At 46.7% G+C, this 18,353-nt stretch overlaps 1 protein-coding gene and 3 pseudogenes across 1 annotated transcript; all 4 read right to left on the bottom strand.

Moving 5' to 3' along the window:
* Positions 1–6,781: 6,781 nt before the first annotated feature.
* On the bottom strand, positions 6,782–7,532 carry LOC136524613 (probable glutathione S-transferase; annotated as a pseudogene).
* Positions 7,533–9,834: 2,302 nt separating this feature from the next.
* On the bottom strand, positions 9,835–10,589 carry LOC136524612 (probable glutathione S-transferase; annotated as a pseudogene).
* Positions 10,590–13,197: 2,608 nt separating this feature from the next.
* LOC136524611 (glutathione transferase GST 23-like) lies at positions 13,198–14,889 on the bottom strand. Its single transcript, XM_066517910.1, has 2 exons — positions 14,829–14,889; positions 13,198–13,734 (listed from the first exon to the last, which is right to left on the bottom strand). The coding sequence occupies exons 1-2, from the start codon at positions 14,887–14,889 to the stop codon at positions 13,235–13,237; spliced, it is 561 nt and encodes a 186-aa protein (XP_066374007.1). The 3' UTR covers positions 13,198–13,234.
* Positions 14,890–16,094: 1,205 nt separating this feature from the next.
* Positions 16,095–18,012, bottom strand: LOC136524610 (glutathione transferase GST 23-like; annotated as a pseudogene).
* Between the last annotated feature and the right edge of the window lie 341 nt (positions 18,013–18,353).

Below are 18,353 nucleotides of genomic sequence, written 5' to 3'. Positions count from 1 at the left end.
ATTAGATAGTGCGTGTCCAATATCTCGAGGCTCAAAAGAAGCTACGAAAGCAGAATGAGCGAAATGGGAAATATGATAAGACTTGGAACGTGTTACCCTTTCGTCGATGTCGCCAATCATGGTATGAGGAGGATGGCATCGCTGGATATGTCGAGGTGCACCTAAAGACGAAGTTGCCTCCCCCTCATCCACAGCTGGGGCCTCCTCAGTTGATTGAGGAAGCGGCTCGCACGGACCCCATGAAGTAGAGGTGGAGGGCTCGGGGCCGTGAGCCGAAGTGGTCGAAGCTGGCTCGATTGGGGTAGTCGGTTGAGATGGCTTGGGATCATCCCAATCGATGTCATCGTCATCCTCAACAAAAATGCTATCACCCATCTCTTCATCACCTGCACGTTCAAAGACCGAAATAGAAGAGGGCATAGTTTCGTCGAAGGTGACTTCACAAGTCTCCACGACACGGTTAGTCTCAAGATTAAGCACACGGTACGCATGTGAATGAGAAGCGTAACCGAGAAATATACCGTCCGAAGATCTAGATTCAAACTTGTCAAGATTACCTTGCTTAAGAATGAAGCACTTACAACCGAAGACTCGAAAATGACTCACCTTGGGTGGACGCCCAAACCGCAATTCGTAGGATGTCTTCTTTAAGAAAGCACGAAGAAAAATGCGGTTTGAAACATGGCAGGCGGTGTTGATGGCTTCGGCCCAGTAACGCCTAGGAGTCCTATGCTCATCGAGCATCGTCCTGGCCATTTCAACCAAAGTCTGATTTTTGCGCTCAACAACACCATTCTGCTGAGGGACATAGGGCGAAGAAAACTGATGTTCAAGACCCAAGGAAGCACAAAAAGTGTCAAACTGAGAGTTTTTGAACTCAGTGCCATTGTCACTACGGATAGCTCGTATGGCATTCTTTGGTAACTCAGTTTGCAACCTCAAGATCAAGTCACGAGCATGAGAAAACACTTCATCCTTGCCCTCCATGAAAAACACCCAAGAATAATGAGAAAAATCATCCACGATCACTAGAACGTACCACTTCCCTCCCTCTGACCGAACCCGAGCCGGACCAACAGTGTCCATATGGAGTAGCTCACCGGGTCTCGTGGTCATGACCTGAGTCACTGGAGGATGGGAAGCAGCCACCATCTTTCCGTGGCGACAGGGATGGCATACCAGATCCTTCTCAAACTTAAGTTTGGGCAATCCTCGGATCATGTCAAGAGAACTCAACCTCACTAGGAGATCGAAGCTCAAGTGACCAAGTCTCCTATGCCACTTCCACAAATCAGAAGAAGATCCGGCAACCAAACAGCGAGAAGAACCGAAAGACTGAGAGAAATCAGCTCTAAAAACTCGGCCAAAAGGAACGATCTGACAAACTAGATGTCCCTGAGAATCGAGCACACGAGAAAGTCCAGTCTTAAAGCGCACCTCAAACCCATCTTGAAGGAGTTGCGAAACAGAGAGCAAATTAAAATGCAGGCTTGAAACCAAAGCAACGTCCTTTAAGATAAAAGACTCATTGACCCGAATGGTCCCACGAGACAACACCTTACCTTTGCTATTGTCCCCAAATGTGATGTACTCCTTGTATTGCATGGGGTCGAGGCTGGAGAACCATTTGGAACTTCCGATCATGTGGCGCGAACAGCCGGAATCAATAAGCCACGTGTTCTCCAGGCCTCCACTCTGCATCAATAGAAAGATAGGGGGTGAGCAAATGGCACAACACTGGGGTTAGTGAAATGAGGAGAATACCAGTGTTGAGTCATTTGCCCTAGAAAAGTGTTAGGAAAAACACCATACATGCCATGTCCCATTGGAGAGAAGCGATCACCACGTGGGGGAAAACGTGGTCCGCTAGGAGTGTGGGACTGAAAGCCACCGTCACGAGGTCCAGAGTCATATAGATCATGACTTGGGCCACGCCGGGCATGACCACCACGTGGTCTCGCCACCTGAGGCCTAGCACCTTGAGGCATTGCACCTCTAGGCCTAACATTGTGCCTCTAAACAGGCGGTACATGTATGCCATGGGGAGGACGGTACATATTCCGGTTGTTCAACTCGTACTCGCGCCGCTCATCTCTCTTCCTCCTAAAGCAAAACTCAGCTAAATGACCATCTCTATGGCAATAGTCATAGTGGTACCTCACCTCTCTCTTGGATGGTGGTTGACTCACTCTCTTGTGGATGTGGTTCACTCTCTGAGGCTTTTTGGCTTTAGGAAGGGGTGCACTAGAGATGTTGGGTAAAGTATCGAGTGAGTTCTGAAAGTGGTTCAGTTTGGGAACCCAAACTTGCTTGGATGGTGGAGCTTTTGGTGGTTCTTCAAACACACCATCTTTGATCATAGGCTTGGTAGACTCTGGTGGAGGGATCTTGATCAATTTGGGAGTGTTGGTGGGTTTCTCACTTGGGTTCAAACCACTATGTTCACCAACCTTGCCATAGACATGCTCACCCTTCCCACCTATAGCAAAGCCTACTCCCGATGAGTCAGTTCCCCGCCTGAACTGGCTCACCATCATGCCCAACTGGGGCTCACTGCACGACACCCAGCTCAAGATGGACCGAAGTTGTGTGTTTTCTTCCTCGGTTCCCATCTTGTCGTGCCTGCAGGACTCAAGCTCCAACACCAAAGCTTCACATCGAACACATGTAGTGGTGATGCTATCTAAGTTGGCCTTCTCAAACTCAGCAAGTTTGGCAACCTTCTCTGCCAACTCAGATTGCAAGCCTGAGCAGGACTTGCACGCACCAAGCAACCCAGAACGAGACTTCAACTCATCACATTCATCAAGCAAAACAGCATACTTGGATTGCAAGTCAGAGGTTAGACATGTGTATAGCGCACTCATCGCACTCCTCCTCCTCTAACACCACTACACCACTCTTGGCAAGCTCCAACTCCTTCAAAGCAACCTCTAGCTGGTCCTTAAACTCTTTCCTCTCGCAGGCAGCACGCTTAAGCAACTTATCTTGGCTCATCAATGTATCATTCATAGTATCAAGCTCAAGCATAAGTGAGTCAAGTGTGGGTGGTACCTCATTTTCGTCGTCGTCGATGTCGACGTCCTTTTTGAGCTTTGCTCCACCGTCAACCGCCATAGTGCAAAACCCACCACGGTTTGCACCGGCGACAAAGCAGAGACCGTTGAGCTTGTCCTCGCGCTTCTTCTCGGACTCATCGTCGGTCGAGGGACAAGAAGAGTGATCATCATCGGAGTCATCGTCAAGGTCGCTGAGAGAGGCGAGGAAGGCGCGTTCTTGAGCTTTGGCCTTCCTGCGGTACGCCTTCTTGATCGCCTCCTTGTCGAAACCGCCCTTGGCCTTGTGCTTGCCAGAGGTGTAGTCGCGCTTATCCTTGCGCTTGCCGGAGTCGTACTTGTTGATGAAGGGCTTCTTCTTGGGGCAGTGCGCGACGAAGTGGTCCAGATCTCCACATCCATAGCATCCCTCCTTCGGGCCACCACTACGTCGGCGATTCAAACGGTTGTTGTGAAACCGAGAGAACCGATTGATGACGAGTGCCAACTCATCATCCCCAAGAGACTCCAGCTGCTCCTCTGTGACTGACATCAAGCACGACAAAGAGAAAGAAGCTTGTGAAGGGTCAGTCAATGAACTTGAACCACTACCTGAGACCAAAGCCATGGTTGGTGCAGAGGGATTCTTGAGCTTGGCTTGGGTTTGGTAGTCGATCTCTGTGGACTTGAGCTTGCTGAAAAGCTCGTCAACGGTGAGGGTGTCGTAGTTGGCGGACTCGATGATCGCCGACACCTTCACATCCCATACCTTTCGATCAAGGGCATAGAAAAGCTTGAGCGCCCTCTCATGATCACTATAAGGTAGGTTGGCCTTGTTCGCTTTCATTTTGTTGACGATAGTCTGAAAGCGGGAAAACATGGCATCGATGGACTCGCCATCAAGCTGAGAGAAGTTCTCGTACTCGCGCTTGTACGTCTCGTAGAGTCTGGTCTTGACCTATGCGGTCCCCTCGTGATAGCTCTGAAGCCTCACCCAGATCTCTCGAGCTGTAGTACAATCGGAGACACGCTCGAACTCAGAAAGCGAAAGACTCGAGAAAAGCACACTGCGAGCTTTGCTATTTGCGTTGTGCCGATCCTTGTGATCCTGGGTGGTACGGGCCGCGGTAGGGAGCACAACGTAAGTAGCATCCTCGTAAATTTCCCAGACGAGCCAATCAATCCCCTGGAGATGCGTAGACATGCGGATCTTCCAATAAGGATAGTTTGACCCATCGAAGTGCGGTGGTTTGCCAGAACCACGCTCCATGTCGCCTTCGTGGATCACGGACCGATTAAGGTGGAATGATCCTTAACCGGCTCTGATACCAATTGAAGGACCGGAAACGGCGACCAGAGGGGGGGTGAATGGGAGCCTCAAATTTCTTTCGAAATCTTCGACCACTGTCCCAATATCAATCCCCAAAAATCATACACGAAAGACTTGGTGACCACGACCCAAGAGAAAGATGGATGCTCCCTCAGAACACAGCGGGTCACCACAGAGCAAACGGATCACAGATCGAGGCCCAAACGAGCAAACTCCCAAAATAAAACAACACTGCTCCTGCAAATATCGGACACGTCTGGTATTATATCGGACACGTCCGGTATGATCTCGGACACGTCCGGGATTTTCAGCAGCAAGCTGACCAAAAGAGAAAAATCCGAAACCCCATCAAACGGTGTCCAAAAATCATGAAATTTTAACCATAGCTCTTTAGACACCAAGGGAAGATCTCCACAAAATTTCAGCTCAAAACTCCAAAGTGAGAAATATCGGACACGTCCGGTATGATATCGGACACGTCCGGTATGAACGAGCAGTTTCTCAGGAAAAATTAAATCAAGCCATAACTTGATCAAATCAACTCCAAATGACTTGAAACTTTGCACAAGAGTTCACAAGCGAGTAGAAAGGCAACCTCTAAAAGATCATAGCCCGAGACAAACTCTAACTCCGTGAATCGAAGGAATTGAAGAAAACCCCAAAAAATAGGTCAAGAACTAAAATTGCCCGGATCTGCGATCTCGTGAGGAATTAGTGGATTTCCTTCGGTGGAAAGCTTCTACTCATGTCACTGATCGATCCAAGGCAACAAGAACGAACCAAAACCATCCCAAATCGAAGAAACGAGAGGGGAAACAAGAAGGGACAAAAGGATCTCGTGAAGAACACCAAAATCACATCAAGAACACAACTAAATCATGAATCCCGGAGGGCATACGGTGGTTACGGCCACCGATTCCTTCAAAACCAAGTCATAATTTGAGTTGTGGACCTCTCTCATACATGGAAGCAAACTAGAGGAAGAAACCCTAAAGGAGAAAATGAAAACTGGAGGAGGTGAGGGAGATGGGGGCTCCCTCATCCTATTTAACAGGGCTATTACACATTCCCAGTTTTGCCCCTGGATACAAATGAGTTGAACCGCTAAGCCCAAGGGCGTTGTTGTCCAACCCGGTGTAATCTTGATCCGACGGCCACCGCGCCTTCTCACGGGTAGCTTCGCCTCGACGCGAACTCCCCGATGCCGCCACGTGCCGTCCGTCCCTCCTCGGAACCTCCGCCCGGGTTTTGAGGCCCAAACCCGTAAACCGTCCATCCGATGATTTTGAGGTCCAAACCATCAAACCGTCCGCGAGTAGCGTACTCCATACGCGTCCCCCGCCATCCGACGCGTGTCACCGCCGTCCTCGACCGGCCGGCCCGCCTAGTCCTCCTGAGCCTCGCTCGACTCACGCGTCCGCCGTCTTTACCCGATCAACACCGTCACTCCATGTCTTCTTACACTTGTCGATGTCCCAAGTGTCAGCCACCGTGGCTAGTCACCCGGCCTCTGGGTCCCTCGGTCTAAGCCTCACGTCCGTCCTTCACCGCTCCCGGTCTGTCGGCACGGCACGTCCTCCTTGACCTTCACCTCGCCGTCGACCACCGCATCCGAGCTCCACACCTGCACAACACAAGCCAAAAGACATGTCGCACACATAGCTTTCGCCATGGTAGGGTTAGTCACCACTCAACCTACTTCGTAGATCATATTGACAATTACTCATCATAAAACGAACACACAAGGGTACTTGTCAACCTTGTGTTCGCAGAGTTTTCAAATTGATTGACACCAGCTAGGTCCAATTATCTTGAAAGGATCGTCGCTTACACTGCTACCTCAATAGCAACAAATGTCAATAGGACGAACCTACGGAGTACAAAAGATTGAGAATATTTGACAATAACAAATTCACTTGAACTTATCAACGCTATTTTTCAGCTAAAGAACAGTGCTTTTCGCTCACAACAAATCAGCATCTGCAGCAGCAGCCGAATTTCAGCGAGCCAAACAGGGCAAAATTTGAAAACATGTGCAGAGGTATTGAACATGCATGGTGCCAAATAATGTAAATAATTTAGAAAATTTTGCTGCAGGACATTGTTAAAATACATAATATGCTGATGGACACCGCAACGAACGATATTTGTTCAGTACCATTACAAATTTGAGGTTCTTTGCCGTAACAAACCACAGCCAATATTTTTTTTATTTATCAGTTTCGTGGAGAAAGTGAGTAGGAGAAATATTTAAACTACCCTTGTCTTCTGTGTCCGTGGCAACTGCACTTCTGCATAATAACCGGTACTAAAAAATTAAAGCAAGCTAGTGTGCTTCTGTTTGAGAGAGATCTACAACTGCATTACGGCGATAACAATGATTATTCAACATACATTATTGACACGACAAGAGAACACATAATGACATGCATGATCGCACAGTGATGTGATGGAGCTGCTACGTACTACTCCTGCCTACTGCACTGCTGCGTTCACCATGGACCTGTACCTCCCTGGCTGGCAGCGAAGAAGGCGACGAGCTGGTCCCTGTCCGGCAGGGACCGCCTGACGACCTCGTGGGAGGTGTACTCCTCGGCCCACCGTCGCAGAGCCGGGTACTAGCCGTCCGCCACGAGGCGCACCCCGGCCACCTCCTCCAGCACGCCGAGCCAGTGCGCCAGCGTGCAGGCGGCGAGGTCGACGAAGCCGAGGTCGTCGCCGCCAAAGAACCTCGTCCGATGGCCTTGGAGCTTCGCGTCCAGCACCGCCAGGGTCGCCTTCGTCTCCGCGGCGAACCGCGCCCGCGGCTCGCCGTCGTCCGCCCACATCGACAGCCACAGCGGCTTCAATCACTTGGTGGCGATGAAGTCGGCCCAGAAGCGCGCGGTGGAGCGGGCGTAGGGGTTGGCCGGCAGGATCCTGACGTCGCCGTGGGAGGCAAAGGCCTCGTCGACGTACTCGACGATGAGGACGGGCTCGCAGACGGCGCGGCCGCCGTGGAGGAGGACCGGGACGGAGCGGTGCACGGGGCTGTGCGTGAGCAGGAGGTCGCTCTTGGCGGACACGCACCCAACAGCATATCGGCTCCCCGGGGGCCGATAGGTACATGTCGGCAATCCTATGGCCGACAGGTCCCCTTCAGACGGCCAGATCGGCCCAATATTCATATCGGCTCCCCGAAAGCCGATAGGCTCCCCTGGCTGACAGGCCCCACCCCGCCTGGTGCTCCAGGGACGCCGGCGCTCTGTGCTACAGGTACGTGTGTTTTTCTTAGTTTAATTTGATTTTGTTAGTTTAATTAGATTATTTAGGTTGTGTTTGGATGTAGACACTGAGGCTTAGGAATTGGTATTGGATAGTACCAAATCTCCGTGTTTGGATGGTTTAGAGTTTGGAACTGTCTCTACGCTTCGCAGTGCGCTCTGTAGGTGTGCCAGTCCCGGTACAGAGCGTCAAGTCTTACACCCTGCCCCTCGTCGCCTTTTCTTTCACACCACCCGTTGCTCCCTCTACTACTCATGGAAATTTCTTGAGCAATATGCAACACTGAGTACCGCCTCTGTCCAGGAAATAATGCAATTCTAGTATAGTATCGTGGTTTTATATCTTAAGTTCGATCAATTATAAATAAAAATATATCAATATTTATGATATCAAATAAATATTATTAGATTAATTACAAAATATAATTTTTATAATAAATTATTTTGAAGCCGTAAATATAAATAGTATTTACTAGAAATGTAGTCAAATTTAAACTACTTTTGCTGGTACGCAATACGTAGTTGCATTCTTTTTTTAGATATATGAAAATTTAAGACCTACACGACAAAGATGCAAATAGTGTTTTTGTTGCACATGGCAGGGTTAAATCTGATTTGACCACTCATAAATTTCCCAGAGAGAAGATAGAAATACGTGGTGGCTTGAAAAGAGAGAAGGGGGAAAGAACCGCTGACGTTTTGGTTCGGTGACTATAATTTTTCCCTTATCCAAAAATAATAGACGACCACAAAATAGATTTTGGCCCTGCTTGTTTTAGTTTTTTTTTAACTTTTAGATTCTAGCTTTGCAACCTTTCAAAAAAACTCCCGTGAGCCAAAAGCCTAAAAGTTCCCTTTGACAAGATGCTGCCTTTTGGTTTCGAGGAGTTTTTTTTTTTGCTTTTTGATCTTGAAGGTTCCAAAGCTAACATCCAAAAGCTCCCACGAAGGTCCAAACAAACAGGCCCTTTGACCCATAATTTGTCTTAGGCCTTATTTGGATGCACTCGTATCCATCCCAATCCATATGGATTGGATTGGATTGAGGTGGAAAATAGTTTAAGTTCCACCCACAATCCACTTTAACTCTTGTGGATTAAGATGGATACGAGTACATCTAAACAAGCCTTTATAGTATATAGTCAATCTTATAGAATCAATACCACCTTAGAGCCACTTACACAAATCTATTGATGTATGTTTTATGCTCTAGACTTGCACATAATTACTCATAATTTGATTAATTATTGGTCAAACTTTGTAAAATTTGAGTTTTTCTTTAGTCTAACATGCCTATCATTTCTTGACAGAGGGAGTACGCCGGATCAAAATTCATATGTGCTACTAGATAATACACCGCGCGTTGCTGCGGGAACTCTAAATGTTCCTTCAAAACTGGTTGTGGCTTTTCGATGGTTGTGCCATGGGTTGCTAAGGGGTTTTAAGTGAAACTGAAAACCTATCAATGTAATTGTGTGAAATCTAATAATAAAGTTGTATTTCATTTCTGGGCCAACATGATCTAGCAAGCCAATGCCAATGACGTATGTATCCTGGATAAATTTTAAGAAGGTCAAAGAATTGAAGTCCACACTGGACCATGATACACGCCGAAAGCATCGATAGAGTTTTCAAATTGATTGACACCAGCTAGGTCCAATTATCTTGAAAGGATCGTCGCTTACACCGCTACCTCAAAGCAACAAATGTCAATAGGACGAACCTACGGAGTACAAAAGATTGAGAATATTTGACAATGACAAATTCACTTGAACTTATCAACACTACTTTTCAGCTAAAAGAACAGTGCTTTTCACTCACAACAAATCAGCATCTGCAGCAGCAGCCGAATTTCAGCGAGCCAAACAGGGCAAAATTTGAAAACATGTGCAGAGGTACTGAACATGCATGGTGCCAAATAATGTAAATAATTTAGAAAATTTTGCTGGAGGACATTGTTAAAATACATAATATGCTGATGGACACCGCAACGAACGATATTTGTCCAGTACTATTACAAATTTGAGGTTCTTTGCCGTAACAAACCACAGCCAATATTTTTTTTATTTATCAGTTTCGTGGAGAAAGTGAGTAGGAGAAATATTTAAACTACCCTTGTCTTCTGTGTCCGTGGCAACTGCACTTCTGCATAATAACCGGTCCTAAAAAATTAAAGCAAGCTAGTGTGCTTCTGTTTGAGAGAGATCTACAACTGCATTACGGCGATAACAATGATTATTCAACATACATTATTGACACGACAAGAGAACACATAATGACATGCATGATCGCACAGTGATGTGATGGAGCTGCTACGTACTACTCCTGCCAACTGCACTGCTGCGTTCACCATGGACCTGTACCTCCCAGGCTGGCAGCGAAGAAGGCGACGAGCTGGTCCCTGTCCGGCAGGGACCGCCTGACGACCTCGTGGGAGGTGTACTCCTCGGCCCACCGTCGCAGAGCCGGGTACTAGCCGTCCGCCACGAGGCGCACCCCGGCCACCTCCTCCAGCACGCCGAGCCAGTGCGCCAGCGTGCAGGCGGCGAGGTCGACGAAGCCGAGGTCGTCGCCGCCAAAGAACCTCGTCCGATGGCCTTGGAGCTTCGCGTCCAGCACCGCCAGGGTCGCCTTCGTCTCCGCGGCGAACTGCGCCCGCGGCTCGCCGTCGTCCGCCCACATCGACAGCCACAGCGGCTTCAATCACTTGGTGGCGATGAAGTCGGCCCAGAAGCGCGCGGTGGAGCGGGTGTAGGGGTTGGCCGGCAGGATCCTGACGTCGCCGTGGGAGGCGAAGGCCTCGTCGACGTACTCGACGATGAGGACGGGCTCGCAGACGGCGCGGCCGCCGTGGAGGAGGACCGGGACGGAGCGGTGCACGGGGCTGTGGTGAGCAGGAGGTCGCTCTTGGCGGACACGCACCCAACAGCATATCGGCTGCCCGGAGGCCGATAGGTACATGTCGGCAATCCTATGGCCGACAGGTCCCCTTCAGTCGGCCAGATAGGCCCAATATTCATATCGGCTCCCCGAAGGCCGATAGGCTCCCCTAGCTGACAGGCCCCACCCCGCCTGGTGCTCCAGGGACGCCGGCGCTCGGTGCTACAGGTACGTGTGTTTTTCTTAGTTTAATTTGATTTTGTTAGTTTAATTAGATTACTTAGGTTGTGTTTGGATGTAGACACTGAGGCTTAGGAATTGGTTTTGGATAGCACCAAATCTCCGTGTTTGGATGGTTTAGAGTTTGGAACTGGCTATACGCTTCGCAGTGCGCTTTGTAGGTGTGTCAGTCCCGGTACAGAGCGTCAAGTCTTACACCCTGCCGCTCGTCGCCTTTTCTTTCACACCACCCGTTGCTCCCTCTACTACTCATGGAAATTTCTTGAGCAATATGCAACACTGAGTACCGCCTCTGTCCAGGAATTAATGCAATTCTAGTATAGTATCGTGGTTTTATATCTTAAGTTCGATCAATTATAAATAAAAATATATCAATATTTATGATATCAAATAAATATTATTAGATTAATTACAAAATATAATTTTTATAATAAATTATTTTGAAGCCGTAAATATAAATAGTATTTACTAGAAATATAGTCAAATTTAAACTACTTTTGCTGGTACGCAATACGTAGTTGCATTCTTTTTTTAGATATATAAAAATTTAAGACCTACACGACAAAGATGCGAATAATGTTTTTGTTGCACATGGCAGGGTTAAATCTGATTTGACCACTCATAAATTTCCCAGAGAGAAGATAGAAATACGTGGTGGCAAGAGAGAAGGGGAAAGAACCGCTGACGTCTTGGTTCGGTGACTATAATTTTTCCCTTATCCAAAAATAATAGACGGCCACAAAATAGATTTTGGCCCTGCTTATTTTAGTTTTTTTTTAACTTTTAGATTCTAGCTTTGCAACCTTTCAAAAAACAAAAACTTCCGTGAGCCAAAAGCCTAAAAGTTCCCTTTGACAAGATGCTGCCTTTTGGTTTCGAGGAGTTTTTTTGGCTTTTTGATGTTGAAGGTCCCAAAGCTAACATCCAAAAGCTCCCACAAAGGCCCAAACAAACAGGCCCTTTGACCCATAATTTCTCTTAGGCCTTATTTGGATGCACTCGTATCCATCCCAATCCATGTGGATTGGAGTGGATTGAGGTGGAAAATAGTTTAAGTTTCACCCACAATCCACTTTAATACTTGTGGATTAAGATGGATACGAGTACATCCAAACAAGCCTTTATAGTATATAGTCAATCTTATAGAATCAATACCACCTTAGAGCCACTTACACAAATCTATTGATGTATGTTTTATGCTCTAGACTTGCACATAATTACTCATAATTTGATTAATTATTGGGCAAACTTTGTAAAATTTGAGTTTTTCTTTAGTCTAACATGCCTATTATTTCTTGACGGAGGGAGTACGCCGGATCAAAATTCATATGTGCTACTAGATAATACACCGCGCGTTGCTGCGGGAACTCTAAATGTTCCTTCAAAACTAGTTGTGGCATTTCGATGGTTGTGCCATGGGTTGCTAAGGGGTTTTAAGTGAAACTGAAAACCTATCAATGTAATTGTGTGAAATCTAATAATAAAGTTGCATTTCATTTCTGGGCCAACATGATCTAGCAAGCCAATGCCAATGACGTATGTATCCTGGATTAATTTCAAGAAGGTCAAAGAATTGAAGTCCACCCTGGACCATGATACACGCCGAAAGCATCGATAGAGTTTTCAAATTGATTGACACCAGCTAGGTCCAATTATCTTGAAAGGATCGTCGCTTACACTGCTACCTCAATAGCAACAAATGTCAATAGGACGAACCTACGGAGTACAAAAGATTGAGAATATTTGACAATAACAAATTCACTTGAACTTATCAACGCTACTTTTCAGCTAAAGAACAGTGCTTTTCGCTCGCAACAAATCAGCATCTGCAGCAACAGCCGAATTTCAGCGAGCCAAACAGGGCAAAATTTGAAAACATGTGCAGAGGTATTGAACGTGCATGGTGCCAAATAATGTAAATAATTTAGAAAATTTTGCTGCAGGACATTGTTAAAATACATAATATGCTGATGGACACCGCAACGAACGATATTTGTCCAGTACCATTACAAATTTGAGGTTCTTTGCCGTAACAAACCACAGCCAATATTTTTTTTATTTATCAGTTTCGTGGAGTAAGTGAGTAGGAGAAATATTTAAACTACCCTTGTCTTCTGTGTCCGTGGCAACTGCACTTGTGCATAATAACAGGTACTAAAAAATTAAAGCAAGCTTGTGTGCTTCTGTTTGAGAGAGATCTACAACTGCATTACGGCGATAACAATGATTATTAAACAGGTTGTACTACAGAGCTACAGAGCGATCCAAAACTCCAAAAGTACATTATTTCCACGACAAGACAACACATAATGACATGCATGATCGCACAATGATGTGATGGAGCTGCTACGTACGTACTACTCCTGCCTACTGCACTGCTGCGTTCACCATGGACCTGTACCTCCCTGGTTGGCAGCGAAGAAGGCGACGAGCTGGTCCCTGTCCGGCAGGGACCGCCTGACGGCCCACCGTCGCAGATCCGGGTACTAGCCGTCCGCCACGAGGCGCACCCCGGCCACCTCCTCCAGCACGCCGAGCCAGTGCGCCAGCGTGCAGGCGGCGAGGTCGACGAAGCCGAGGTCGTCGCCGCCAAAGAACCTCGTCCGATGGCCTTGGAGCTCCGCGTCCAGCACCGCCAGGCTCGCCTTCGTCTCCGCGGCGAACCGCGCCCGCGCCTCGCCGTCGTCCGCCCACATCGACAGCCACAGCGGCTTCAGGCACTTGGTGGCGATGAAGTCGGCCCAGAAGCGCGCGGTGGAGCGGGCGTAGGGCTCGGCCGGCAGGATCCTGACGTCGCCGTGGGAGGCGAAGGCCTCGTCGACGTACTTGACGATGAGGACGGACTCGCAGACGGCGCGGCCGCCGTGGAGGAGGACCGGGACGGAGCGGTGCACGGGGTTGTGCGTGAGCAGGAGGTCGCTCTTGGCGGACAGGCACCCAACAGCATATCGGCTCCCCGGAGGCCGATAGGTACATGTCGGCAATCCTATGGCCGACAGGTCCCCTTAGTCGGCCAGATTGGCCCAATATTTATATCGGCTCCCCGAAGGCCGATAGGCTCCCCTGGCTGACAGGCCCCACCCCGCCTGGTGCTCCAGGGACGCCGGCGCTCGGTGCTACAGGTACGTGTGTTTTTCTTAGTTTAATTTGATTTTGTTAGTTTAATTGTTTGGATGTAGACACTGAGGCTTAGGAATTGGTATTGGATAGCACCAAATCCCCGTGTTTGAATGGTTTAGAGTTTGGAACTGTCTGTACGCTTCGCAGTGCGCTCTGTAGGTGTGCCAGTCCCGGTACAGAGCGTCAAGTCTTACACCCTGCCCCTCGTCGCCTTTTCTTTCACACCACCCGTTGCTCCCTCTACTACTCATGGAAATTTCTTGAGCAATATGCAACACTGAGTACCGCCTCTGTCTAGGAAATAGTGCAATTCTAGTATAGTATCGTGGTTTTATATCTTAAGTTCGATCAATTATAAATAAAAATGTATCAATATTTATGATATCAAATAAATATTATTAGATTAATTACAAAATATAATTTTTATAATAAATTATTTTGAAGCCGTAAATATAAATAGTATTTACTAGAAATATAGTCAAATTTAAACTACTTTTGCTGGTACGCAATACGTAGTTGCATTCTTTTTTTAGATGTATGAAAATTTAAGACCTACACGACAAAGATGTGAATAGTGTTTTTGTTGCACATGGCAGGGTTAAATCTGATTTGACCACTCATAAATTTCCCAGAGAGAAGATAGAAATACGTGGTGGCTTGAAAAGAGAGAAGGGGAAAGAACCGCTGACGTCTTGGTTCGGTGACTATAATTTTTCCCTTATCCAAAAATAATAGACGGCCACAAAATAGATTTTGGCCCTGCTTGTTTTAGTTTTTTTTTAACTTTTAGATTCTAGCTTTGCAACCTTTCAAAAAACAAAAACTTCCGTGAGCCAAAAGCCTAAAAGTTCCCTTTGACAAGATGCTGCCTTTTGGTTTCGAGGAGTTTTTTGGCTTTTTGATGTTGAAGGTTCCAAAGCTAACATCCAAAAGCTCCCACGAAGGTCCAAACAAACAGACCATTTGACCCATAATTTCTCTTAGGCCTTATTTGGATACACTCGTATCCATCCCAATCCATGTGGATTGGATTGGATTGAGGTAGAAAATAGTTTAAGTTCCACCCCCAATCCACTTTAATTCTTGTGGATTAAGATGGATACGAGTACATCCAAACAGGCCTTTATAGTATATAGTCAATCTTATAGAATCAATACCACCTTAGAGCCACTTACACAAATCTATTGATGTATGTTTTATGCTGTAGACTTGCACATAATTAGTCATAATTTGATTAATTATTGGTCAAACTTTGTAAAATTTGAGTTTTTCTTTAGTCTAACATGCCTATCATTTCTTGACAGAGGGAGTACGCCGGATCAAAATTCATATGTGCTACTAGATAATACACCGCGCGTTGCTGCGGGAACTCTAAATGTTCCTTCAAAACTAGTTGTGGCATTTCGATGGTTGTGCCATGGGTTGCTAAGGGGTTTTAAGTAAAACTGAAAACCTATCAATGTAATTGTGTGAAATCTAATAATAAAGTTGCATTTCATTTCTGGGCCAACATGATCTAGCAAGCCAATGCCAATGACGTATGTATCCTGGATTAATTTCAAGAAGGTCAAAGAATTGAAGTCCACACTGGACCATGGTACACGCCGAAAGCATCGATAGAGTTTTCAAATTGATTGACACCAGCTAGGTCCAATTATCTTGAAAGGATCGTCGCTTACACTGCTACCTCAATAGCAACAAATGTCAATAGGACGAACCTACGGAGTACAAAAGATTGAGAATATTTGACAATAACAAATTCACTTGAACTTATCAACGCTACTTTTCAGCTAAAGAACAGTGCTTTTCGCTCGCAACAAATCAGCATCTGCAGCAACAGCCGAATTTCAGCGAGCCAAACAGGGCAAAATTTGAAAACATGTGCAGAGGTATTGAACGTGCATGGTGCCAAATAATGTAAATAATTTAGAAAATTTTGCTGCAGGACATTGTTAAAATACATAATATGCTGATGGACACCGCAACGAACGATATTTGTCCAGTACCATTACAAATTTGAGGTTCTTTGCCGTAACAAACCACAGCCAATATTTTTTTTATTTATCAGTTTCGTGGAGTAAGTGAGTAGGAGAAATATTTAAACTACCCTTGTCTTCTGTGTCCGTGGCAACTGCACTTCTGCATAATAACAGGTACTAAAAAATTAAAGCAAGCTTGTGTGCTTCTGTTTGAGAGAGATCTACAACTGCATTACGGCGATAACAATGATTATTAAACAGGTTGTACTACAGAGCTACAGAGCGATCCAAAACTCCAAAAGTACATTATTTCCACGACAAGACAACACATAATGACATGCATGATCGCACAGTGATGTGATGGAGCTGCTACGTACGTACTACTCCTGCCTACTGCACTGCTGCGTTCACCATGGACCTGTACCTCCCTGGTTGGCAGCGAAGAAGGCGACGAGCTGGTCCCTGTCCGGCAGGGACCGCCTGACGGCCCACCGTCGCAGATCCGGGTACTAGCCGTCCGCCACGAGGCGCACCCCGGCCACCTCCTCCAGCACGCCGAGCCAGTGCGCCAGCGTGCAGGCGGCGAGGTCGACGAAGCCGAGGTCGTCGCCGCCAAAGAACCTCGTCCGATGGCCTTGGAGCTCCGCGTCCAGCACCGCCAGGCTCGCCTTCGTCTCCGCGGCGAACCGCGCCCGCGCCTCGCCGTCGTCCGCCCACATCGACAGCCACAGCGGCTTCAGGCACTTGGTGGCGATGAAGTCGGCCCAGAAGCGCGCGGTGGAGCGGGCGTAGGGCTCGGCCGGCAGGATCCTGACGTCGCCGTGGGAGGCGAAGGCCTCGTCGACGTACTTGACGATGAGGACGGACTCGCAGACGGCGCGGCCGCCGTGGAGGAGGACCGGGACGGAGCGGTGCACGGGGTTGTGCGTGAGCAGGAGGTCGCTCTTGGCGGACAGGCACCCAACAGCATATCGGCTCCCCGGAGGCCGATAGGTACATGTCGGCAATCCTATGGCCGACAGGTCCCCTTAGTCGGCCAGATTGGCCCAATATTTATATCGGCTCCCCGAAGGCCGATAGGCTCCCCTGGCTGACAGGCCCCACCCCGCCTGGTGCTCCAGGGACGCCGGCGCTCGGTGCTACAGGTACGTGTGTTTTTCTTAGTTTAATTTGATTTTGTTAGTTTAATTGTTTGGATGTAGACACTGAGGCTTAGGAATTGGTATTGGATAGCACCAAATCCCCGTGTTTGAATGGTTTAGAGTTTGGAACTGTCTGTACGCTTCGCAGTGCGCTCTGTAGGTGTGCCAGTCCCGGTACAGAGCGTCAAGTCTTACACCCTGCCCCTCGTCGCCTTTTCTTTCACACCACCCGTTGCTCCCTCTACTACTCATGGAAATTTCTTGAGCAATATGCAACACTGAGTACCGCCTCTGTCCAGGAAATAGTGCAATTCTAGTATAGTATCGTGGTTTTATATCTTAAGTTCGATCAATTATAAATAAAAATGTATCAATATTTATGATATCAAATAAATATTATTAGATTAATTACAAAATATAATTTTTATAATAAATTATTTTGAAGCCGTAAATATAAATAGTATTTACTAGAAATATAGTCAAATTTAAACTACTTTTGCTGGTACGCAATACGTAGTTGCATTCTTTTTTTAGATGTATGAAAATTTAAGACCTACACGACAAAGATGTGAATAGTGTTTTTGTTGCACATGGCAGGGTTAAATCTGATTTGACCACTCATAAATTTCCCAGAGAGAAGATAGAAATACGTGGTGGCTTGAAAAGAGAGAAGGGAAAAGAACCGCTGACGTCTTGGTTCGGTGACTATAATTTTTCCCTTATCCAAAAATAATAGACGGCCACAAAATAGATTTTGGCCCTGCTTGTTTTAGTTTTTTTTTTAACTTTTAGATTCTAGCTTTGCAACCTTTCAAAAAACAAAAACTTCCGTGAGCCAAAAGCCTAAAAGTTCCCTTTGACAAGATGCTGCCTTTTGGTTTCGAGGAGTTTTTTGGCTTTTTGATGTTGAAGGTCCCAAAGCTAACATCCAAAAGCTCCCACAAAGGTCCAAACAAACAGGCCCTTTGACCCATAATTTCTCTTAGGCCTTATTTGGATGCACTCGTATCCATCCCAATCCATGTGGATTGGAGTGGATTGAGGTGGAAAATAGTTTAAGTTTCACCCACAATCCACTTTAATACTTGTGGATTAAGATGGATACGAGTACATCCAAACAAGCTTTTATAGTATATAGTCAATCTTATAGAATTAATACCACCTTAGAGCCACTTACACAAATCTATTGATGTATGTTTTATGCTCTAGACTTACACATAATTAGTCATAATTTGATTAATTATTGGTCAAACTTTGTAAACTTTGAGTTTTTCTTTAGTCTAACATGCCTATCATTTCTTGACAGAGGGAGTACGCCGGATCAAAATTCATATGTGCTACTAGATAATACACCGCGCGTTGCT

Source organism: Miscanthus floridulus, chromosome 18 (genome assembly GCF_019320115.1).
Source record: "Miscanthus floridulus cultivar M001 chromosome 18, ASM1932011v1, whole genome shotgun sequence".
Classification (NCBI taxonomy): domain Eukaryota; kingdom Viridiplantae; phylum Streptophyta; class Magnoliopsida; order Poales; family Poaceae; genus Miscanthus; species Miscanthus floridulus.
This window is presented reverse-complemented; position numbering and strand designations above follow the sequence as displayed.